Source organism: Xyrauchen texanus, chromosome 2 (genome assembly GCF_025860055.1).
Source record: "Xyrauchen texanus isolate HMW12.3.18 chromosome 2, RBS_HiC_50CHRs, whole genome shotgun sequence".
Taxonomy (NCBI): domain Eukaryota; kingdom Metazoa; phylum Chordata; class Actinopteri; order Cypriniformes; family Catostomidae; genus Xyrauchen; species Xyrauchen texanus.
The window spans coordinates 28,580,990-28,607,973 of record NC_068277.1 but is presented as its reverse complement, the minus strand read 5'-3'; the positions used below and the strand labels follow the sequence as shown (position 1 = coordinate 28,607,973).

General features: G+C 38.9%; 2 protein-coding genes across 3 annotated transcripts in view; one reads left to right on the top strand and one right to left on the bottom strand.

The window, feature by feature from the left end:
- Positions 1-120: 120 nt before the first annotated feature.
- mindy2 (MINDY lysine 48 deubiquitinase 2) lies at positions 121-24,120 on the bottom strand. Its single transcript, XM_052150609.1, has 9 exons — positions 23,218-24,120; positions 20,867-20,924; positions 14,660-14,724; positions 9,113-9,271; positions 7,557-7,659; positions 6,733-6,875; positions 5,329-5,502; positions 2,675-2,854; positions 121-1,106 (listed from the first exon to the last, which is right to left on the bottom strand). Exons 1-9 carry the CDS (start codon positions 24,055-24,057, stop codon positions 942-944), a joined length of 1,887 nt encoding a protein of 628 aa, XP_052006569.1. The 5' UTR covers positions 24,058-24,120; the 3' UTR covers positions 121-941.
- A 1,758-nt stretch (positions 24,121-25,878) lies between these two features.
- adam10a (ADAM metallopeptidase domain 10a) overlaps positions 25,879-26,984 on the top strand; it is an 86,925-nt gene continuing 85,819 nt past the window's right edge. For both annotated transcript variants that reach the window (XM_052149420.1, XM_052149413.1), the window contains exon 1: positions 25,879-26,053. In XM_052149420.1, the coding sequence (XP_052005380.1) occupies positions 25,987-26,053 (67 nt within the window). In that variant the 5' untranslated portion in view covers positions 25,879-25,986. The remainder of the gene's footprint in view (positions 26,054-26,984) is intronic.

The window sequence follows — 26,984 nt, the reverse complement described above, 5'->3', positions numbered from 1 at the left end:
ATACATACATATATATATATATATATATATATATATATATATATATATATATATATATATATATATATATAAATAAAACACCTTCTACCATAGACCTTAAAGCTATGGACTTTAACGCTTGTGTCAGTTGTTAGCTCATTAATATCAGTGTTATATTGAAATAAATATTTATCCTGTTACAGATGACTCGACATAACCATATGCCTTAATTGTACTGATTAATTTTTTTTTTTAACTCAAACCATTTTTGTCAGGACCTTTAAGAGGTCTTGCTCTCTAAAACAAATGGAGGTCACTCCTAGTTTGCACAATTTCAGTGATTTGGCATCACACTGCCAGGCAAAGTACCAGAGCCTACATCATGTCCAGAGACATTACTTTGCTGAGCAACCTGCTGGCTTGCTACATGCTCATTTGAGTGGCCTTTCATAAAAATGTCTCTGATATCTTTCAGTCAAATAACATAACTGACCAATACAACTAGTCTACATAGGAATATGTTCAGGTAAATCGGTATAAAATAGCTTATAAACATCAGCAATAACGGAAATCACCCCAACAAAAAAAAAAAAATGCTTCATATTATGCAAGCTTTGCCTGGTGCTATGTATACATTACCTTTGTTTTTACTACAAATACATCCACACTCCCTTGTGAACCCCCACAAATATAGTGCACTGCAGTGGTTTTCCTGCTGAGAACATTTGCCAGCTCTACGAAATATGTTGTGATAGTCTTTGTAGTGACACCCCTCTCTGCTTTCTGTGTCTTCAGAACTCTTGAGGGTTCGAGACAGGCACAAGTGGCTTTCGAATGGCAAGTTCTCACCGTCGGTCACTGCTTTCTCTCCTTGTCTTGGTCTCTCCACCTCATACTGAGAGATGTTTTGCAGACTGTAATTAATCTGCTGCCTGTTTCGCACTCCACATAGTCCACTGTTGTTACAACAAGATGCATTTGTCTTTGTCCTTGGCCTCCTTTTTGGGTTTGCGTTCCGCTGTAGAGGGCTGTTTTCCTGGGCTTGGAGAAGCTGTCGCCCCCCCTGCTGGGGATCCAGCTGCTGCAGCTCTATCCACCTGATCATCACCAACTGCGGGCTGTTGTCCCTACAGACAGAAAAGTAACAATTTATCCTCGCTCATTAAATATAAAGGTGCACTAAGTGATTAGAATTTTGTTTTCTGGCAAATGTCCATCACCATGAGGGGGCGACACACACCAGATAGATTAAAACAGCATTTCTAAAGCACTGATATGACAGGAGTATTTATATGATGCCTGTAGTGTACATAATTTTAAACATGTAAACATTTTACTGGTTAATCGGTACTGATAGTTGATTTTTGGAACTATCGGTTATACGCAAAAATCTATGCTAATAGCTGCAACATTTTTTTTTTTTTTTGATTAACAATCATGTGAGGATTTGCTGTATCTAAATCTTTCATCACTGACATCATTCATCAGTATTTACATCCTCACTTAAATGTATATGTAGTTTTTTTTATTAGACATTTAGTGTCCTAAAGTGAAGCAAAGGAATGTATAGTAACATGCTAAATGTGCCCTGGCAGTGCACAAATCGTACCTCCAACTTCAAACCTTAATAATAAACCTAGTTCCTTACTGAACCTCATGTGGTGAAACATTTATATACACACACCTCTTCATCTGGTGAAAATATAGGCTATAAAAAGCTTAATTTGGTAAATACTTAAGAGTATTGTAAAAGAGCCAAGTCTCCGTTATTTCAAAATAAGAGCCCTTGTGCGTTTCGGGCTCATTTACAGTTAAAAGTCTCACGTTATACATTAAATCTACCCTTTTCTGATTATTATAGGGATTTTGGTTGAATGATAAATTTAATCTGTGATTTTATTTATTTTGGACTTTTGAAGTCTGTGCCTGTTTATTTATTTATTTGTTTATTTTTAGGATCCCATTAGCTGAAAGTCTGTGCCATCAGCTAGTCTTCCTGGGTTCCATTCTAAAAAATTACATTACAACAACAACAACAACACATTTAATCATCACAGTAAACAATATATAATGTACATACATACACAAACACACACTCATACCTACATACAATCTAGTTTCGATTCATAAAACTAAATATAAATACCATGTTATTTACAATTACCTTAATCATAACATATAAAAACCTACATCGACACATAACACCTTAGACTTCTTTTAAATGCCAGCTTATTACAAAGCTGACGAACTTCAATGGGAATGTTATTCCAGATGACTATTGCTCTATACAGTGCCTGTCATGGAAAGACGAAGAAAATTAACATTCTGTATTAATTGGTTAATCGGTTATCAGCCTTTTTCACCACCTCTGCAAAATCCACTAACAGTCAATACCTAATTCTGTATGATGTTTTTTTTTTGTTTTTTTTTACACTTTCATAGTGGCAGTACTTCGAAGTGAGTAAATAATGACCGAATGTTTTCATTGTTAAAATGATTGTTCATATTGCGCTGGACAATATGGCATTGTCTTGGATTTATGATGAAACCTAACAGCGTGGATGCAGCATCATGCAAAGGCATGGATTTTCATGTACCAATGTCACTGTGCTATTGAAAATAAATTGCACCTTTATCCAAATGTAAGAGAAATTGTTCTCTCACTGTCCACAATATTCAACTCTGAGCAGCTCACCTGTGCAGCTGCTTCTGCTGCCACCTGCTCCTGCTCCTGATAGTACTGTGATGCTCTGCGATCCTCCTCCTCTTGCAGCTTCTTGGCAAGCTCCAGATCACTGATGCCTTCTGGGATCTGTTCCCAGCCCAGCTCTGATCCCTGCTGCTCCTGCTGTAGAGACAGCGCCATCAGGTAGTCCTACACACAACAACAGTGACGGTCCATGTATTAAAATCAAAGTTATGCCAGGTAATAATCTGGGTTAAATTAAGTATTTAACACAAAAGATGCAGCTTGTAAATAATCGTAAACTGACAAGTAAATCGATGTGATGCACATTGAAATCCATCTCATATACACATTGGTTGTTCAAAGATGAACAGCTAAAAGAAATTGTTCACCCAGAACCTGTATGGTTATTCCATGGAACGTAAAGAGTGTCCAGGTTGCTCTCGTCCACATAACAAAAGTGCTCCAAAGCTCCAAAAAGGTCAAAGAAAAGTAGTGAACGTAACATGAGTTGACCATTTCATCATGACAGAGAGAGAGAGAGAGAGAGAGAGAGAGAGAGACTGCCATCACGTGAGGCACTTTTGTCCCAACCATTAAAGCATGTAAACCCTAAGGCACAGAGGGAGGGGTAATAATGAGAAGGTCAGAGAAATGGAGGAGGGATCAGAGAGCTTTTAACATCAATTATTGAGAAGTTTTCCTGTGAGCAACAGACTAGAATTACTGCTGGAAGATAGCAGCACCAAACTCAATTCAGCTAAACTGCACTTTAACAGAGATTTGATGCATTTCAATGTTGGATGTGTCAACATTCACGGCTCATTGCAATGTCAGTCTGTGTAGCTCTGCTTCACCTGATGCGGGTCACTGTGCCTGTGTACAGTCATGTAAGCTCACCGATTCACCACATTCGGTTCAAAGGTTATTTTCCTAAGGGCTTATATAGTTGATAAGTTGGAATGATTACTCTAATACCGTAAACATTCAGGGGCAGAAGAGAAATTTGAAGCCTTCGAGGCTTGGAACTTTTGAAAAATAACAATAATCTCAGGTATGTGTACACATATTGGAAAAACAAAAAAAATGTTATTGCAAAAAAAGAAATGTAGACCTTTTGCATCCCTTTGATACTTGTGTCACTAAACATAAACAAGGGAGAGACTATTATATCATTCTTAAATTTTGATTTACCGGTAATCCAAAGTATGTTACAAGCAAGTTGGTGGGCAACTCCTCAAAACTGCTTATAACTTTTCAAAAGAAAGCTTATGCCTGCAAGTGCTGTGCTACATTCTGAGCATTGCATTCGCCTTGGTAATGTAATGTACCTTCCATGAAAACAAGTTTAAAATTCATTCTCTCCTCTCAGAGGTTTTTTCATTTCAGATAATCAGTGGTTTGTTTTCCAACTCTTTGGCTCATGCCTGCTAAATTGTGGGGGTCTGGGTAGGTCAGTGAGTAAAGACACAGACTACCACCCCTGGAGTCGCAAGTTCGAATCCAGGGTCTGCTGAATGACTCCAGCCAGGTCTCCTTAGCAACCAAATTGGCCCGGTTGCTAGGGAGGGTAGTCACATGGGGTAAACTCCTCGTGGTCGCTATAATGTGGTTCACTCTCGGTGAGACACATGGCAAGTTGTGCGTGGATGACACAGAGAATAGTGTGAAGCCTCTCCACGGTAACATGCTCAACAAGCCACATGATAAGGTGCGCAGATTGACTGTCTCTGAGGAAACTGAGATCTGTCCTCCACCACCCGGATTGAGGCGAGTCACTATGCCACCACGAGGTTAGAGTGGATTGGGAATTGGACATTCCATATTGGGAGAAAAAAAACTGCAAAAAAAAAAAAAAAACACTTACCACTTTACTCATTATCTAAATCAATTCATATCTACAAACTATTGAAATCAGCTCAAAAGAAATCCACTCAAAAGACTGAAATATCACATTAACTTAAGCATTCATACCCTTTGCTATAAGTTTAGCTCAGGTGTGTCCAATTTCTCTGTATCATCTTTGAGATGTTTCTACACTTTGACTGGAGTCCACCGGTGGCAAATTCAATTGATTAGTCATGATTTTAAAAAGGCACAAACATGACGTCTCGCAGCTGAAAATGCATATCAGTGCAAAAACCATGCCTGAGGTTAAAAGAACTGCCTGCACAGCTCAGAGACAGGATTGTGTTGAGGCACAGATCTGAGGAAGGCTACAAAAAAATTCCAGCTGAATTTGAAGTTTCCCAAGATCACAGTGGTCTCCATAATTCATAAATGACAAGTAACAACCAGGACTCTTCCTAAAGCTGGCCGCCCGGCAAACTCAGCAATCAGGGGAGAAGGGCCTTGGAAGGAGAGACAACCAAGATCCTGATGGTCACTCTGGTTGAGCTCCAGAGATCATGCGTAGAGATGGGATATATTTGGGATGCCATTTGTTTGAGCATTTTACTAAATATTAATGCTAAAAAAGGAAATCTTTAAAAGAGATAAGGCCCACACGTCCACATCAGCCCTCATACCTTTGATACCATATAATAAAACAAACTATTAGTGGAATATCCTTAAAAATCCACCCAAGGTTTTGAGCACAGTGTTATGTTTCCTCTGACTGAGATAGACACTGAGCACTGCTGAGAAGTGATATTAGTCCTGACCTGATCGATCTGGTCTTGCTGACCACGGTACACCGTTTCTGGGTCAGAGGGTGGCCTCAAAAGGAACTCTGAGTCGCAGAAGTTCCCATCTCCATCAACATTATGCAGACTTTCCCAAACCACCTTCTCTTCAGTAAGAAAACCCTGATCCGTCACCAGCAGATACAGCTGGGCCTGAAGAACACAAAGAGAGCACTCATATTAACATACACTGAATTAATTAATGTTGCATTTATGTAGCACTTTTCTGATACAACACTCAAAGCGCTTTACACAGTGAACAGGGACCCTCCTCAAACGCCACCACCACCAACCACTGCTCTCAAAAGTCAATCTTTTAGCATTCACAGATCGTGGTGTCATGAGGATCATAGAAGAGCTTTATCTGTAGGTCAAGTGTGCCCTGTTGCTACAGAGCAGCTCCACTTCCCCTTTAATAACAGTTAGAGGCTTTACAAGCAGCTTGGTAAGGCAGTTTGTGGTTATGCAGTCACCATTATGGGTATTCCATATCAGAGTACAGCCAGACCTAATTGCAGTCACCAACTTTTAAGGAGGTTTTTGACTTTGAAATGGAAAGGTCAAGTTCATGGTCAAAAGCATTTCGATGTATCCAAATGGTAAAGCTTTTTTGTTACAATTTATTGTTACTTACTATTATTTCCATAACCTTTATCCCACTAACCATAACCGTTATTAAACAACTTGATTTTAGAAAGGCTGCACTTCCTAATGCCTACAACAGTATCCTAAAACGTCGTCTAAATAGTGATTCGGCAAACAGTAACCAATGTTCTGCAAATGTTCATTAAAGTGACGTGGGCAGAACTTTTACAACAAATATCCACTTTCACCTTCAAAATGTGAAAGCGTGTGAAAGTAAATAGGAAGATTTATAGTAAAAAAAAAAAGGACTTTTAATCTATTTCTCACCCACACCCATCATGGATTAAACCACTGGAGTCATATTAATTACTTTTATGTGGTCTTTATGTGATTTTTGGAGCTTTAAAAGGTATTGTCACCAATCACTTGCATTGTGTGGATCTACAGAGCTGATATATTCTTCTAAAAATCTTTGTTTGTGTTCTGCGGAATAAAGTAAGTCATACACATCTGGGATGGCATGAGGACGAGTAAATGATGAGAAAATGTAATTTTTGGAGTGAACTATCTCATTAAGATGGAGCAATATGGTAAATTTTGATTTCAATTTCACTTTAAATCTATTGGTAGAGCATGTAGAGAAACAGTGTAAAATACGAATGGCATATTGAAAGTTTTGTTTTTAGCCACTGGGGGGCACCAACATTTAGCATCCCTCCATAAACAAACCACAGAACCACCTTTCAGCACCCATCATCTCAAATGACTGCAAAAGTAAATACGTGTGAATGTGAATACCTTAAATTTGGTCATGGTGCTGAAATGATTGTTCCTGAAGAAGACACACAGTTCTCCCTCCTGTACAGTAGAGGTGAGCTCACACAGGCCGTGGTACGTCAGCTGAGTTGCTGTGCTGTTCAGGAACTGCTCTGCCACAAAACCTAAAGAAGACAAAGGCAGTGTGAGACATCTCTGACACATATCCCAATACAGATTCCAAAAAAATGCCAAACCACATTAAGCAAACACTGCCTGAAACTTTGACACAAAACTCACAAAGCATGACACGCTGGTGCAGGGATAGTGTGTGAGTGGCAGAGAGACATAACCAGGCAGACAGCCCATAAGAGATAGAAAAGGGCACATTATCAGTGCAGAAACAGAGACAGACAGCCTGCATTCTGATACATACACAGAGAAAGAGCAAGAAAAGATGGCGTGGGAGATATATTTAGACACAAACAGACTGACAGATAGCGAGTGAGCAGCAGCAAGAGAAAGTCTCAGATAGAGCTAAAACAAAATACAGCATATAAAATTAGATTAATTAAGCTACACTTCACTCTTGTATCTTAACAGACTCCCACCACTGGGATAGTTGTTTATTGCATGATGCAATAGGAAAAGGAATAATTCAGGACAGGGATAAATATGTGTCCGTGACAAAAATGCATCCAAATGCATTGAAACTTGACAAAGAGTGAACTCACAACATTCTAACAAAGTTAACTTTGCATTTAAGTGCACAGAGCCAGAGGGGAGTTCACTACAGATGAGCACTTGCCTTATCAGGAAGCCTGGATGTGTGAAAGGAAAAGCAGAAGAAAACTGTGAACACCCACCTTCCCCGGCCAGCTCGCTGCTGTCTGACTGCTTACAGCTGATTATCTTCTCCACCAACTGATTATAACTGCAGTTCCCCACTGCCTTTACAATATCTGCAATCTACAGACAGACAGATCAAGAGAAAGACAAGGTTCCATTTCTCATTGTGAACTCCTTGTCAAGTCAAACTGTTAGCATAAATATTCAAGGTGCAGTGTGTAATTTTATGTGGTTAAAATGCTTTTTACTATCCCTGAACACACTATAATTTTGTCGATTGAAAAGGCATTGATTTTGCAGTTTATGCCTCTCATCCACACTGGCAGGGAAAATTGAGGCTTTCGAAAATGCTGCCTAATACTGCATACTTTGGAAAACGGTAACGTTGGGTAATTGTAAAAATTAGGTTTCAATCGAAAACATATTAGTGTGAACTGTGAATGTGGCCTGAGTGTTAACACTGTGGTGCTTTCAAAATTGCTTTGTTTAAGTGGTCCAGCATGTCAAATTCTGGCTTAACCAATGGTTTGAATTTGGCATGCAACTATCTGTTTGTTCAAACAATGGAAGAAAGAGGTGGTAGGAGATTTGGGAAACTAATTTGAAAGCAATCATTATTTAAGCAATTTGCTAGTGTTGCAGATAGGTCTGTCACAATTATTAAATAATTGCCTGATCACGGTTATTTGATCTAACTGCAGTTATTATTGTTCACTTTATAGGTGAAGTATGCAACTTTTTGATGTCAAAATATCTTTTACTATCCCAGTTTATTGTTCATTAACAATGATAAGTCATTCATGGATTTACCTTCCCTAAAAGTATAACACTGAGGCTTCCAGGCATTATAAAAACATTGAAGCTTATATTTTGAGCGGGCCGCTCAGCTCCACCTATCCTTTTCTAGCTCAATCTATAGCATGAGTTTCAGGCATGGCTACTTGTTCAGCCAGGGGAATATGAAAAACCATGGCAGATGTAAGCAGAGGAAAAGAAAGTTAGCACCGCCTACAGAGACAGAGAATGGAGTAAAAATGATTCGCCTCAATCCGGGTGGCGGAAGACGAATCCCAGTTGCCTCCGCATCTGATAGTCACTCAGCATGCCCTGGGATTCCAACTAGCGAACCCCAGGGGTGGTAGCTAGCGTCTTTTACCAATGAGCTACCCAGGCCCCCCGAATCATGTTTATTTGTTCTCTAATGATTTAAAACGATGGGGTTTTGTTGCTGTAGTTACTGTATATGTGTGCCTTCTTTTTCAGAGGTTCCTGAATAAATAATCTAATGCTTTACTGTCAGTGTGTTGCTTGGAATTATTTAATTAAAAAATATATTAAAGAGTGAGTTTAAAGTATGTTCATTTACCATATCAATGCCATGACTTTCAAATAATAATTTGTTAAACCCCATGTATATAAAACAATGTAAAAAATGCATCATCTGATTGAGGTCTGTCCCAAATGCTCACTTTAACCATTCATGCCCCATCATGGACTTGCTGACATCTGTGACATGAGTAGCTAAACTATGATTTTTCTAAAATAAAAGGTAAAACAAAATCAGGCTGCTGACCTGTGGGTCAACCAGCCAACCGTGGTAGAGCGGGATATCCAGCAGATCGAAGACGATGCACTCGGGTGTGTATTCGAACACTCGCACACCTGTGAACTTAACGTTCACATCCAGACCTGTCTGCAGTTTATGCAGCACCGCCATGGCATCACTCATGTTCTAAATGAGAGAGAAAAAAAAAAAAAAAGAAAAAAAAAACACAAAACACAAAACACCAAATCTTGATTAATAAATCAGTGTACAAGCTCATCTAGGCTCCATGTGCAACATTTCTGGGTGAAAACAACATATGACTCCAGAATAGCAACCATAAAGTTATGAGCACCTTTGTTTTGACCATAATAAGCCTCCACTTACTCATGGCACTGTCAAACAGAGCAGCTCTGCTGATCAATTTAAAACTACAGAGTCACAAACACAAGATCCACTGCAATACTTTACAGTTAAAGTGCCAAAAGTACGTATGTGTTTTCTTCATTTGATATTATGATCCAGAATACAAAAATATTCCGTCCATTTCTCACTTTTAAAGGACTCACTATTAGACCATCTGTTATGCTGATTGGTCACAGCTCAGAGAGAGAGACAGAGAGAGAGTGTGTGTGTGTGTGTGTGTGTGTGTGTGTGGACAGTTGTTGGGATTAGTGCTTGTAACACATTACCACACATAAAAACAACCATATGATATATCATACACCATGAAACCCTGGAAGCCCAGTAAGATTATCTCTGCTCTTCTGTATAGGATTTCACTCACACTGGGGATTTCTGCTCAGGCCATTTTCTGAGGTTACAGGGGATTTCCTTGCACTTTCATACAGTTCAGCTCCATATAGTCTACTCGGATGCAGTTTGAGTGTTATGTTTGGGATTCAATTTAAACTTGGATATTTCCAGTGTTGGATGATGTTTGTTCAATACAACATTCCAGATGTGATAAAATACATAATATAGTAAAAGCTATGATGCTTAACTGTTTCCGTTTATGCCCAATTCAGTTCTTTTCTTGAATTCCCTCCTCCGCCCAAATACATTTTATCTGCAATGTCTGACATTAATGGCCTGACAGGCTAACAGGCCTAAAAATAGCAAAAATTTGTGGTGGTTGAAAGGAGTTACTTGATATGTCATGCATACAATGGTGTGAAAAGCAAATAGGCGTGGTCAAGCATCCGTCTGGAGAGAGAGAAAGTGGTAAGGGCGCTTGCACCTGAGCTAGATTATGTTTCACACCGGTCTCTGATTCCAGTGAGCATGGGGAGAGTGACATATAAGCAGCCATGCCACCAGCAGAAGAGAGAGAGAGTCTGGCACATGGAAGGCCACAGTGCTCCTGAAGCTGTTATGTTTAGTCTGTTATGTTTGTGAAGCTGGTGTGTTTAAGTTACTATGTGCATGTGAAGCTGATCAGTTTGTGAAGTTGTAAAGCATTGCAGTAGCCGATTAAAAGTCTTACCAGAGCCTGGAAAAACCTGCTTCCCTGTGTTATCCTTCCCTTCTGCTGTGAAGCTGTGTCGACTGCAGTTTAGCTCATACGGCACATCTTAACTTGTGATCCACCATTTTCTTTTTTTTTTTTTTAAATGGCTGATACCGATGCTGATCTCTTGAGACTACATGGAAACGCGCCCCGTCAGCATATACACTGTGTCTGAAACTTCATATCTTGTTAATAATAATAAACTTTAGTCCTCATTTAACTTAAATTGGTGAAATATTGTATATACAAACGCTCCATTTGGTGAATATTTAGGCTTGTTTATGTTTAAAACATTTATATTTATTCATTTAGCAGACGCTTTTATCCAAAGCGATTCACAAAATGAGGAAGGACACAACATAAGTGATTCATCTTAAGGTGACGGTAACACGAAATGTGCTTCATTACAAAGTTTCCGTTGCATTAGAAAAGAACAAGCCAAGACAGATTAGAGTGCAACAAGAATTTTTTTTATTATTATTATTTTAAGTGTATGGTTAAGCGCTCACGAAAAAGTATATAAATTCTATAAATGTATTTTAAAAACGAATGGCTGATTAATCGGTTATCGATTATAAGCTTTATTATAATCTTTATCCACTTTCTCCGCCTTTCCACCTCCTTAGTTGTCGGTATCCGCAAAACTCACCATCTGCCGACCTCTACTATAAACAATATTCAGCTGCTTTTGATGCATCTCACTTTGACTCAGTTTAGAATGACACAGGTCATCATCTTGCAGCTCGATACCAAAGTATGATGTTTCCAAAACAGCCCAACACCAGATAAATCCACAGAACTGCTTAGTCATGTTGTTGGTAAATCTGACTCCAAGCTCTCCGGGAAAACAGGCCAGGATGAATCACTGGCACAGGCTGACCCGATGGGCAGTGGGTGGATGAGAGAATGCAGAACTGGCACCAGGGTCGGGTGAGCATTAGAGGTTTGACAGATCAGCCAAGATCCATCCACCCACAGATACCATTCAGCCTCGTTGAACTTGGCACTGGTTGCTACCCCAACCAATGCCCAGCCTGTGTGTGGCCCGGCTCTGTCCCTGTGCCCCTGCCAGGTTTTCTGATCCACTGCACTGCCCTGACCCACTTTCAGCCCACTATTCTTTCTCTCTCTCTTCTGTTCAGTGATACTCCCTGTGATGGCTATAAATGCTTTAACACAATCAACACATCTATTACACATATCAAACACAGCAAACCAAGAGCCTGACAAACACATTCCTCTTCATCATACCAAAGATTGTTACTGCCCACACTGTTTGAACAGGCTAAACACACAGATCGGCACACACAGAGAGCAGACAGGCCTTTGATTGGTCAACATTCATGAAGTTCTTCCAGAACTCTTTGTGAGTGTCCTTCTCTCAAAAGCTTTCATTTCCACTAATCGTCATCACACACACAGAGCCACAGCACTGGCCTAGGATAGTCAGCTGACAAAGCGTAGAGAGCATGAATGAAGCTCATCCACACTTGAAACGGATTAAGCAATAAATAAAACCTTTAAGATACTATGTATACATTGTATAATCTATGGAAGCGCCACACTCAAAAAACCCCACCACCAACCTCTCCAAAGTAGACCAGCAATTTAACAACAGCTGTTGTAAAACCTGCACTTTAACAACAGCACAAATCCAGTCAGCTTCCACCTACTCACAAGCCAATAAACAAGAACACGCACACATTGACAGAAGAACAACAGAAACACAACTATCTTAATCCTCACACCCTCAAACTCGCATACAAAAATAGACTCAACTTCTGAGATTTAAAAATTTATATTTCAGATTTCAACTGAGATTTAAAAATTAATAGATTAAGATGGCAATTAATACAGTCTATCAGAAATGGGAATATTATACTAAACTATTAGCAATATTAAACTAGCTGAATCTCACAAAGCCTGTGAGAGATATATATATATATACACACACACTCACCTAAAGGATTATTAGGAAGACCTGTTCAATTTCTCATTAATGCAATTATCTAATCAACCAATCACAGGCAGTTGCTTCAATGCATTTAGGGGTGTGGTCCTGGTCAAGACAATCTCCTGAACTCCAAACTGAATGTCAGAATGGGAAAGAAAGGTGATTTAAGCAATTTTGAGCGTGGCATGGTTGTTGGTGCCAGACGGGCCGGTCTGAGTATTTCACAATCTGCTCAGTTACTGGGATTTTCACGCACAACCATTTCTAGGGTTTACAAAGAATGGTGTGAAAAGGGAAAAACATCCAGTATGCGGCAGTCCTGTGGGCGAAAATGCCTTGTTGATGCTAGAGGTCAGAGGAGAATGGGCTGACTGATTCAAGCTGATAGAAGAGCAACTTTGCCTGAAATAATCACTCGTTACAACCGAGGTATGCAGCATAGCATTTGTGAAGCCACAACACGCACAACCTTGAGGCGGATGGGCTACAACAGCAGAAGACCCCACCGGGTACCACTTATCTCCACTACAAATAGGAAAAAAGAGGCTACAATTTGCAAGAGCTCACCAAAATTGGACAGTTGAAGACTGGAAAAATGTTGCCTGGTCTGATGAGTCTCGATTTCTGTTGAGACATTCAGATGGTAGAGTCAGAATTTGGCGTAAACAGAATGAGAACATGGCTCCATCATGCCTTGTTACCACTGTGCAGGCTGGTGGTGGTGGTGTAATGGTGTGGGGGATGTTTTCTTGGCACACTTTAGGTCCCTTAGTGCCAATTGGGCATTGTTTAAATGCCACGGCCTACCTGAGCATTATTTCTGACCATGTCCATCCCTTTATGGCCACCATGTACCCATCCTCTGATGGCTACTTCCAGCAGGATAATGCACCATGTCACAAAGCTCGAATCATTTCAAATTGGTTTCTTGAACATGACAATGAGTTCACTGTACTAAAATGGCCCCCACAGTCACCAGATCTCAACCCAATAGAGCATCTTTGGGATGTGGTGGAACAGGAGCTCGTGCCCTGGATGTGCATCCCACAAATCTCCATCAACTGCAAGATGCTATCCTATCAATATGGGCCAACATTTCTAAAGAATGCTTTCAGCACCTTGTTGAATCAATGCCACGTAGAATTAAGGCAGTTCTGAAGGCTAAAGGGGTCAAACACAGTATGGTGTTCCTAATAATCCTTTATATATATATATATATATATATATATATATATATATATATATATATATATATATATATACACACACACACACACACACACACACACACACACACACACACACACACACACACAGTACATAAAATGAGAATGAGACCTTTTTTTCATTATGGCAATGAAAATTGAAAAAGAAAAATGCTTTAAAAGGTCATGAAATAAAAAAGAATTAATTTTGAAATTCAATTAGAAGGCCCTCCTTTATTTTTCACAGGCTCTTCTCCCACCCACTGGCCCCTGACCTGCATCGCTGAACACTAGCAGTGGTGTGAGGAGAAATAAGCAGTCTCTCTTGACCCTATCTCTTTACATGTCAAACGCTGCATATCACACAGCTCTGCAGGGACTCATACTCTCTCTCTGTGCACCACAATGATGATATTCACTCCTGCTGTTACATAAACAGTTGGATCTAGACTGGAATGGACCAGTTCTCACAATTCCTTTAATTCAGTGGTGATTCCATGGCTTTGTGCCCTTATTTCCTGTTGCGATAGATGTGTGCTGATCTAGATGACTGCCACAGCTTGCTGCCCAAAGGCACTGTGATCCCACAGAGAACAACTGGCTGCTTAATGACGGAGAACAGAGACATGCTCACTATGAGAACTAAAGAATCTTTTTAGAATAGAGGCGAGACAAACAGTCTGTCCATGTGAGAAAGATTTTGGTCTGTCTTTAAGTGTTTGCATGTGTCTCTGTGCCTCTCACACCTCTGTCAGAGCCTAAGGCCTCAACTCTCACTCCTCGCTCTGCTGTAAAACACTCACAGTGTAAGAACTGTGAGTGTAAATCACCACACAAACAGAGGTATATAAACAGAGGGGCTATCTTTAATATTATGTGTACTGAGAGTCATGAGCAGTTTCTGTTACCTGTTCATAGTTCAAACGTTGAGCCTCGGAGATCTCTTTTGGCTTGGCCTCCAGGATATAGTCTCCTGTTGTGAAGGAGCAAAAGAAAAAAAAAAAAGTGGGATGTTTAGGGAATTTTTGTAGATACAGTGAACTCATCAAAAAAAGCACATGCTCACAGGAGACATTACTCTCCTCTTCTCCCTTTAACAAACTTAAACTTTCAGTAAACAGAAATCTGTAGGTTTACAGGCCCGATTTCTCCAGCTTTACCATAAATTTCAACTAATACTGTGTGATTAATTGAGCAGGATCACAGAATGTAGTCTAGCTGTTTTGGTGGTAAGGCTAGAAGTGCTCATGAGGTCAAATTAGCATGTCACAATGAGACAAAGAGATAATCAAAGAGAAGAGCCAAGAGATTACTTTTAACCGATAGGATATTTTAGCCCCATTTACATCTGAAATTAAAATCCATCTTGTGATCCAATGTCAAGCGGACATCACGAAATACAGGTGTAAACAGATTCCAATGCGTCTTGATACAAATCAGTCAAAATCATATTTGGAGGTGATCAGGGATGAATGTGTTCACATTTGAATATGCATCTGTAGTGTAAACACGCAGTTAGAATTTAGCTACAGCAAGTTTTTACATAGTTGAGATACATCTATCTGTCAAAGTATACTTGACACATTGCGTAATCTAATATATAAAGGATGACAAATAAAGACAGGTAAAATACACAATGAGTGTCACCAGTCATTTGGAGCACGCATGCACACAATGCCAAGACCAATTGTTGTCCGATTAACATCACCATGCTAGATGAAGCTGAGCTACAATTGCTTTTCTAGGTCTGTTAGAATTGGACTGGTTTGTTTTCAGTAAAACTAAAGCATTTATATGAAATTTAAAAAAGACACATTATTGTCTTAATTAAACTTTTAAAGTGCATGCAAACATACTAATGCATCCCGAATAACAGTAATCTCTGGTCCTGTAACGCATATCTGCTGTGCCAAAACAAGCATTTTAAAATTTGGAGAAACCCATGCATACACATAGATAGGAGTTCATCAAACATTAACATACAGTGACACATGATGTAGACTGATGTGTATAGTCATGATATCAAACCTTCCCTAAACAAAATCTACTCACAAGCGGACACAGGCCACACTTTTGACATGCATGTCATAACCTGTTATTAACAGGGTCTAAGATTCTCATGGACGTTTTTAATGTATCGGCCACATTTCTTATTATTGTATCCTTCGGTTCAGTGCAGGGGACTGAATCAGGGTCAGGGGGAGGTAACGGCTGCTGGCAGACATGTAAAGAACTGACCCTGAGGTTTGCTCTAATAACAAAGTACCTGTCATCCACCTCATTAACATTCTAAACACATGTGCATCTCTCCAAGTACAGGACCATTGGTCAGCTCAGCTGTACTGACCAATAAATAACAACCAAATCAAAGTAATTCATTTATTCATTACAGTCTATTGCTATTGATTCGCACATATATTTCACCTACACATTCCAAAGCTTTTCAATGGTTTGTCATTTTCCTATTAACTCAATAACAATTGGCACAGTTTTCAATATCATGGGAGTCTAAAATGCCAGAGGAAGCCTTGATTTTGAGCCTTGAACGTGAGAAGCGTGAAGCTTGGCTATTTTATTTTCAGCCCACTCCCTCAGACTATGGCTTCCTCTCATCAGTGCCAAGAATGCGGCCCAGCACAGGCAGGTTCATTTGGGCCACTTTCACTTCTTTCTGCTCAGCAAAACCCCTGTTCCAACTCTTGCCTCTTCATCTCTCTTTCAGTTCCTTTCCAGCTGATCTCTTCATACTCACTTTCACTCATTCCTTCCCATCGTTCATCTCTTCCTCTCTCTCCTAAACTGGGGCTTCTCCTCCTCTATGGCTTGCTTCTTTACAGATCTCATTCACTTTATTTCAACAAGCCTTAACAGTATTTGCATCTGAAAGTCAATGACAGTTTGAGAAGATTGCAACATTCAGCACTTAGGCTTCAACAAACATTAAAATTCTTCATCGTAAGAGGCAAAACTTTATAGCCGGGTATTTATTCAACAGTGCTTTTTAATCGCCATTTACATTTCTAAATTTCACTATCCTTCAGGGCTGAACAATTCATTAAAATAACATCAAAATCTCAGTATTGTCATATGTTATTATTAAACTGCAAAAGGCTGCAATTTAATGCAGTGAATACATGGTACAAAAACATTTGTACAATTGTACAAAACAAATGTTATCCTCATAATAATAACAACAACAACAACTCACTAATACATTATAATATAATAAAATTAAACTGAGTTTTTGCACACCCTGTTAGTTAAAGATTTTTTTGGTTGTAAAAATATATGCAAGTAATACTGCATTTGTTATGGTATTGTTGTATTGGTGTATCTAAATTACATTGATTAAATGTCGCTCTTCATTGTGTTCATTTAGAGAAAACACGTGAAAAGCATGCCTATTTTTAGATTTTAATTTCATGCATTAAACATTTTCAGTTATACTTGGCTATAGTCTCAGCCTCATACAGCGCGCCCACAGACCACCCACAGTCCATGCACTAACCGTCTGATGCTTATAGCACATAAAACTGGAAAACACAGTCAGCGCAAATCTGATTGGCTGGTTCGTTGGAACTTCCACGAGTAGATGCACGTAGGACGTTTTATCAGTACGCTTGGAACCCGAGTTGTGTTCAAAATGTTCACATTTCCGCATTATGCCACAGTCATAGGTCTGGCTACACAAAGCTAACTTGGCTACAATGGCTGTTTGGTTTAAATTATTCCTTAGAGAAAAAAAAAAACTTTTAATAAGCATTTTAGAAAAAATACATAGTCCAACTTTTGTCAATAAGCTGAAAAATATCAAGATATCATATTTGCAGCCATATCATCCAGCCCTAGTTCTGGGCATACTATTACAGTTCCAAAGTTAATGGCAGTGATTTAAATGTATTCCTTGATGGTCAGAAGTGACTGTGCAGTGGTAAGGGTTTGTTTATGGGCCACTAACTTTGCCAGGGAATGAAACAATTACAGTGATGTAAGGTACAGTGGAGAAGCAGGGCAAGATGGATGCGTGCTAATGGAACTAAACCATCCATTATGTGTATACTACTATTCTCTGGAGTTAAACAGCTTGCAGCACCTAGGAGAGAGTAAAGCAATTTACGTGTGCCTGCGCAGCTAACCGTAGATGTCTCATAGAAGTCTCATTATCTATGCTGGCTTAAATCCACACAGCTTCAGCAGAAAAGTCAATGCTTCTGAAAATATTTCACTGTAAAGGTAAATGTAAATGTAGAACAAGAAGGACAGATGATCAACAATAAATGCACAAAGTGTTCACTCTCCATCTGACACCATTTGTGTCTAAGGAATTTCTGTTCTCTATGTCAGGCATACTTCAGATCACATGATCATGCTTACAAACAGCTCAGCAATAAGAGGAATACTTCCATTAGTGGTCTCAAGGCAGACAGCTGGGAATGGAGTGTGAATGGCCCCAAGCATGTTTAATGTGGTCAAGTTTTCCAAGCAGCAAAACTGACCACAAAGCTGCTAAAGGGTGGTTTGTTCCACCTTAGGTGGTTGTCCCTTGTATCAATCTCTTTACACACATTATGGTCTCCCACTTTATTGCAACCCACTTTATTGAAAATGTTTTAGGCCCTGCCCAGACAGAATTTTAAAGCCACTGAAGCAAAATACATTTTCAAAATATATTTTTTTGAGTGACTGTTCAAACTGCAAATTGTATGTGGCCAGATTCGATTTTTTTTTTCTGTTCAGACAACAGTAGCTTTTGCTATCATGTCCACATTAGTTGTAATGGTAATGAATGTTTTATTATTGATTATGCTTTTCGTGAGGGCAGTGTCCAAATATGAACATTCTTCACAGACACGGCCTTAAAAATGGGAGAGGTGACATATGCAATGTTTGTTGCTACTAGAGTTATTGCTGCCCGTTTTAGCGGGGATGTCCTGTATTTTGGACAAAATTATTTTGGACGCCTTTTATCTTGGGGTCCTGTATTTTAGCAGAGAGCAAAACATCCCTTACTGAAGGCTTTGTGTCCTATATTAAATCATAAAAAGGTCAGATGGTAAGACGAGGACCCACGTCCTGTGATAAAATGATTAAGAGTCCCATATTCGTGTGACATTCAACACTTTATCATGTTGTGGTTTCTTGCAACCGGTATAGGCACCTTAGCACATATTTTTGGGTAAGTTAAGCCAATATAAGTATTATTATAAGAGGTTTGCAGTGCTTTGCGTGTCCTGTAACCTATAAATGACATATGTGTGTTTCATTCAGAAGGGATGATCTCAATGCCCTGTTAACCTTCCACTGTGAGTTTTGCTTAAATGTGTGATGAAACAGGCTGAACTCACTTTAAGTCATTTTTATTGAAAATTCTGTTTGTAACGATCCTACTGCGTGACCATCATTATTATATTAAATATATTAATATATTAAATTAGATTAAATTATAAAAGTGCTCTGTGAAGGTATTAATTATGCCATTTGGAGCGCAGAATGTTTTCTCATCGCGCACAGGAAACGATGGAAAAAACCACAAGAAATCCGATCTGATAGTTCATACTGAGACACATTAAGAAAAATAGGAATTTAATCGGATTCAAAACCACCTACGAATGTGGTTTGGATGAGGCTTGTAAAAATCTGATTTAATATGTTTTTGTCCTGTTCAGACTACAAAAACCTAAACGTATTTGAGTGACTATGTCCAAAACATGTGTTTTTTTTTTCCTGCAGTGTGAGCAAAGCCTTATTGTCCTCAGTATTTTATATGATAAGCGCTAAATAAATGGACCAGTGTAAAGCGCAGCATGACTGACAGGATATGCAACTCATTTAGAATTTATGATAAAGAGCAAGTCAAACATCTCAACAATGTTTTCCCCTCTTTTTCTTGTCAATGTTATTTAAAATTTTAAATAAGTTAAAATAATTATATTTTCCATTCAGCACACATTAACTTGATCAATATTCTCATTTTGAGTGCATAAATGGGTCTTAAATGCAAACGTTTGACAAATTCTAAAACTGAAAATACACAGTTACCACACCCATGTAAGAAATGGCATTTTAAGACCACATCCTCTGCGGCTGCCATCACTCCACTGAACAAGTGTGCTTGTAAGCTAATAAAGTCTATACATTCGGTTTCCAAAAATATATATATAAAACAAAAAAAAAGACACTAATGGCCTATTCTATTGTAGTTATGAATTCAGTCACAATCCTATGTTTCTATGGTCTTCAAAGAGTGTTATGGAGAAGAAACCACAACACATAGGTTGACCTTTTAACTACACCTCCAGAACTGCTCTCTATATTCATCTCATACTTGGCATTTGTAGACTGTGTGAGGAGAAATAAAACTGCTTACAGTTCTAACACTAATTATAAGGAGTCACAACAAGAAGGCTTAAACTAGGCAGTGCAAAAAATTGGGCTCTTGGCAACTGTTACACTGGAGTAACGCAACACTTCAGTGTTACAGGTCAGCATGCCATGGTTGAAATAGGAATCTGGATTGCCTGGCATTAGGAGAGGATGGGCCCTTGGGTATTCCCCTGATCTGGTGCTGTCCATCAGCATCTGACAACATACATTTTCTAGACCAACAAAAACAGTTGTTCTACTTGACTTGAAAAATGATTTTGTTTGGTAAAAAATATAAAGGTCCAGCACTATCTGCAGGCATAGACAGACTAAGATTTCAATGTAGAGGTAGATGAAGAACATGTCTTACCAGGGAGTCTGTTGAATCTGTCTGTTGAAATTACAGTATACAATCCTATAATTAGGATGACATGCCTAGCTTCTGCATGATCCTTACTATAATTTTATGTCCTATGGTGGCCAAATTTAAATATTCTTCTTGGGCATAAAACTAGTAATTAGTGACATGAAGCTGTAGGCAAGAGTAGTCAGAAACGTTCAAAAACTACCATCTCTACAACATTATTAACCCTTGAAATTAAGTACAAATTGAAACATTAAACTTGATTTCTACTGAATCCCCTTTCCATAAGGAGATCTGGGCAGTGCTATGATAGGTAGCTTAATCTTTACGTGAAGTCAACTCATAAAGACTTTGACAGGGTGAATGCATGTGAATGCATGCAACTTACCCAGATATTCCATCAGCTGTTCTGCTGTTATGATCTCCATCATTGGTGGCAACTTGACCTGCAAAAAGAGAAAAATAACTTTAAAAACAAAAGTCACACATGCCAATATGTGACAGTTATGAGACCTACTTCTCTTTGGGCAATGAGTTATTCAACACCTATATATAGGAGTTAATTATAATGTTTGTGTTTAACTGAGCTGCATGAAGAGAAAGGATTTGATCCAAAACAACCCTTTAAAAACTAGCCTCAATGTGGCAATCACCTTAAGAAAATGAAAGTAGGTTTAAATGTAGAAAATCTTAGCACTTCTTTTTTTAAGATGAAAGACTGAGTACTAAAATAGCGCCTCATGTGCTTGCCAATTCACTATCAAAGCCAATAATTAAACGGCATCTTTATAATGCAAATGAGCGTGGGCTAAAAGACAGGATTTGTTGGTGTGTCTGTGAAATGACACTTTAGGACAAAACTAAAATATTGCTTCATGTCTACAGGTACAAGTCCAAAGTACATATGGATATATCAAAAGACATATAAAAGAGAATATCATTTATCAATCTGAAGAGAGACAAAGCCCAAAGTGAAAAAGAAATCAAACAGAAATGAAAGGCAATACTAAACAGCTTTCACAGGTTTTCCAATACTGTTATAGGGGTCATGACAAACATACCTTTTTTTTTAATATATATTTTCCTTGAGGGTCACTTGTAGAATGTTTTTGCACAAAAAAAGTCACATATTTGTAAAACAAATTTTCCACCCTCAGTACATGTCCACACCAATTCATTTTCTTTTGAAAATGCATCTTTTTCTCTACGCTTTGATCTTCCGTCCACACTGAGATGCCGTTTTTGTCAGCAAAAACAAAGCTTTTTGAAGGTGGATACATTTGAAAACGCTGTCTTCCGTTGTAGTGTGGACTGTGAAAATAGATATATCTGAAAACTATGACATATTTGTTGTCATGTGATGCAGTCATGTGATCCATTCAACCTAAACAATCAAGACGGTGGCCTGCGTTATAGCGGCACTGTTGTGCCTGATTCACCTTGACAGCATTGATAAAGATACATCTTACTTTGTACAACATTCCTTCAAAGGTGACGGGAAGTTTACGGTGCAGAAAAGGGATTCAAGCGTTTTCATACATTTCAGTGAGGACGAGCAACATTTGGATTAAGCTTAAAAACAGCAGTGTGGACGGAGAGCATAATCGAAAACGAAAGTGGCATTTTCAAATGTATATGTAGCCTCATTCTGGCCCTCAGTCAGAAATGCTGTTTTGGTGCTGCGTCTCTTTTAAGACTTGCCCACTGTTGTGATTGGCTCTCTGCTCTTGACTGACCTGCACTGACCTTGCCATCTCACTGCTCACAGGTGAGCAACGGACGTGATTAAAGGTAAAGTAGTCATTGATGTGTTGTTGTGGAGGCGGTCAGATGCAAATGGTAAACTTCTACCACAGTGTGACATCACAATGTAAAGGAAGTAGAGACCGAGTCGTTTTGGCAGTTTCAACAAATGCTTTTTTTTTTAAGTGACCAGGAAGTTTTGAGTTCTGAAACTTACAGTATAGTTTTAAAGTGCAATGACCTCTTCTATCTCAAAAATCAATGACAATTGTATTTTTCATGTCATGAACCTTTAAAGAACAAAATAGGAGCGAAATTTCTGATTGAAGAAAAAAAAGGATGTAGAGACAAGAAATGTGATCAAGAAAAAAACATCTCTACAATTTGTTAGGCCAATTATGCACCATAATTACGGTGCATCTTTAATAGAAGAATTTGATTCCACGCTTCACATGTAATAGTTAACCTGTGGGACATTAAACAGAGGCCTACCCAATGCCAGAAACAAGTAGAATGAACAGTTTAATTTAAATGCATTCTAAATTATTGCCATTTCCTTTGATTTCATATTTTCACTGTAAAAATAAGGTATAAGATAAATATAAATGTATTATGTTAAATAGTTTACATTGTTATAAATATAAAAAAATACATAAGATGTTAATAATATAATCAAATATATATATATATATATATATATATATATATATATATATATATATATATATATATATATATACGTATGTATAAAAAGAAAACAGGGTTAAAACTTCTCAATTTGCATCTCAAGCCAGACAGGTATAGCCAAAGACAATGCTGTTCTAGTCCACTATTTATCCAGACAGATATGTAAACAGCATTGACCAGGTTCCTGTGGTCAAACAATAGTTTTAAGGCAAAAGGCATCAAGTGCAAAGATAGAACTTTGGGAGTTGATTTAAATCTTTCTTGGGTGCTGCTGTCAGCTGTCAAACGAGAGACTCTCATCTATTTTACCTTCCATGACAATAGCAGAACATTCATGATGGCCAGCAGCGGGCACGGCCCGTTCTCATTCTGTGTGATGATAGGCGTGTTCTCCTCCTTCCACTTGATCCACTTGATGTGGTATAACGACTGACCGGTCCCTCGGTCTTTAGGCCAGGGGATTTTCGTGCCATCGGCCCCGTATTCGGTCTGTACAGCCAGCACCAGCCCCTTCTCCTCCAGTCCTTCACTGTTCAGGTCCGAACTCGGGCAGGAGTTCAGATTGGAGAAGGACTCGAGTGAATCAAAGCTGCGGGACTCGCCTGCGATGCTCGGCTCGCTGGCACTCGGAAGACCGTCGGAAACAGTGTGATCGTTTGAGTTAAAGCTTCCAGATTTCGCCCTGTCCGGGCACAAATGGGCTGGCTTGGACAGCTTCGTTGGTTCGCCGGTCATCCCTCCATCCAAACCGTCCGTTTGCACGTTAGTGATGCTGGAGACAGTGGAGACCTGGTTGTTTGCTAAGTTTGAGGTGCCACCCTCCTTATTCCCAGAAGAAACAGTAGCCGATCCCGTCCCGTTGCTCAGCTGATCTGCTGCATCAGCGGACTGTGTCTCTGTTAAAACGCTCGGTTGTATGCTTTTGCTTTGAGACGTGTGAGAGTCGACAGTCTCAGCAGCATCTAATGTCAGTATGCAGGGTGTAGTAGCATTAGCACCGCTAGCACTTGCACAAGTACTCAAAGTGTCTCTCTTCTCGCAGACATCTTTCACTCCGCCGACGGTTTTGATATCTCCGGTTTCTGTGGGAATAGCTGTGCACAAAACACTTCCTCCTGCATCTAGATGAGGGTTTGCATTCCTCTCCATTTCGCTGAACACATCGACGACAACCTTTAACTAGATGGCAAGCTCCAGTCTCAGCTCCGACGACGCCATGACATCTCCATCTGTGACGTCACCCCTTCATAGACACTTATTTATCTTAACGTAGACAAGACTTTTAAAAATCACGCAAGCATTTTTTCCAATATAAGTATGATATAACATTTTATAAAGAGCATGACAAGGACTCTTAAAAGTAAAATGCCTCGCTTGCCAGTAAATGTTATTGCTTCCTTTGCACATAAGTTTTCGCACGTGATGGAATTACGAAGTAATCTTTCATGCGTAAACACATAATGAATGAACATTGTTGCAACGTGTGCTCTGTGAGGATGTCAGATTGTATATCTTTCACGAATACTGCTTTTTCTTGTATTCGACAACAAGGCAATCTTAGAGTGTTTTTATATACCGCACGATGGCGACATCGACTTACTATATCGTGGATAGCCCCTTTCACACACGCAACCTGGTAAATAATCGTTGGGTTGCCTTTGCTGGTAAATGCACCACATGTGCTGTTCGCACATACCATCAAAATTTACATTTAAAGCTACTAATAATACAACTTTGCTTTAAGGGAAATTACCAGAGCAAAATTTACCAGTATTTTCAAAAGGGTCGTATTGACACATGACCTCTAAGCTGAAAACTGCAGAAAATTTTCTGTGAAACGCTTTATGGGTGAAAGGGGCTTATATGTCATCAAAGTGTTTATGTACAATTTTTTTTTTATAGTAAGTAGCACAAACTCTACCATTTATCTGGACATCAAGAAAGAAGAGAAATGCTAGGCTTGATTTCAAGTAAAGGAATAAATATTTATTTCTTTACATTCTGACATTTCTTACAAACCAACATGCAGTTAGTCATTGCCATGAGAATAGATCTCATAACCAAGTTTAAAGGAATATTCCAGTTTCAATACAAGTTAAGCTCAATCTACAGCATTTGCGGCCTAATGTTGATTACCACAAAACATTTTTAGACTTGTCCGTCCTTTTCTTTAAAAATAAATAAAATAAAAAATCTGGGTTACAGTGAGGCACTTACAATGGCAGTGAATAAATAAACTTGAAAATACTCACTGTATAACAAGTATAACCACAAGACATAAACAATTTGCATGTTAACACAATTTTAGTGCAATAAATTTGCTTACTAACCTTTTTTTGTGTAAAGCACAACTAATATGGACTATGGTGATTTGAAGGTTAGTTATGTCATTATTTGAGCTTGACAGTAACATGCCGTATCGGTCAGGGTATAACCACCAGTATGAAACCCGATACCGATCCAGGCATCAGATCAGTGCCATCCCTAATTATAAGCTTCACATTTCCACCTTTAAACCCTCCAAAAATTGGCCCCATTTACTTACATTGTAAGTGCCTCACTGTAACCCAGATTTTTCTCTTCCTTTCTTTTTTTTTTTTTTTTAAATAAAGGAGGGACAAGTCAAACTTATTTTTTTTTTTTTTGGTAATAAACATTATGCCCCAAATGCTGTTGATTGAGCTTAACTTCTATTGAACCCAGAATATTTATTTAATTGTAGTTTTCCTTTAATAGCTCTCCCATTCCCTTTTTAATCCCTTTATTCCATGAAGTTTACCGAAACGCATTTTATTGTATCTCAATACAAATGCCTTCCTTCATACATCTTATGTCTATTCAGAAAAAAATACTGGTACATACAGAGTCTATGAGCTGCAGTGAGGAGAGGGTGCACGGATGTGTTGTTTTGTGAGTGGGCGTGGCCTCCACTCTGCCTGCGCATGATGTCAGGCCTTAGAGACAGGCAAGTAGCTGGGGCCGCACACACGCTCGCGCGCACGAGCACAGAGGGCTACTGCGCCTTTAAGACCCGCAAACCTAACAACCAAAAGCAGTCTCGCTGTCAATGTGCTAGCGATGAATTTACCCGATATGGTTTTGTTGAAACTTGTGCTGTTCTTATACTGCTTAAGCGACACCAAAGGTAAGAGTGTTTTGCTTTGATTGTGGAAAAAGTGACTGTTAATCGGATTGTGTGTTTGCTGAAGTGAGCCAGTATGGGAGGGGTGACTATAGAGACACTGAGCGCTGTGTGCGGAAGTGAAACCAAACGGCGAACTTTTACAGTAAACACGTATATTTTGTTCTATTTTAAGAAGTAGCACTTATAATTGATATTGTGCCGAGGAGCTGTAGTGATGACTTAATATTTCAGAAGATTGTTTAGAAATGTGCTAGCTGTCAGAAAGATCGGGCTAGCTTAACTCAACGAGTGTATTCACGTTGAAGGAACTGAGAGATGAACTAGGAGTGCTGAATGATCGTTAATCCATTCAATCCAACCGTTTTTTTTTTTTTTTGTTGTTGTTGTTTTTTTTTAAATTCTGTTTGGATTGTAATTTCCCCTAGGGTTGTTATAACAGAAGTGTGCTGTGTTTATGTTATAGAGATGTCAAGGGAAAACGGATGAGGGTGAAATGAAAGACTCGCACGCCTTTCCTGTTTTCAGTCCCACGCCATGTCATTAAACTACACACAAGAGACGAGTGTCTCCTTAGACCTAAAAAAAATCCTGTTTTTTTTTTTTTTTTTTAAATGCTATGGTTTGTTTATAAACAGGGGAAGTTTAAACTACGTCCGCATTAAGATTAAGCTTGAACAAACGTATTTAGTCCACAAAGCCTCTTCAGTCAGTCAGGAAATTATTACATTACATCTGTGGCTTCAATTTTGTCTCAGTCTTCCTGCCCTCGTGTTACACTGGCTCTGAAAGTTGTTTGGCCTCTGTCACACCCGAACTCTCTTTGACTTCTGAAGATAACTCACTCCGTAGAAGAATTATGTTTTATAATGTTTTACAGGGTTTTCTCAATCTCTACATGTTTCTTTTTCTCTTTTTTTTTTTACTGACCAGT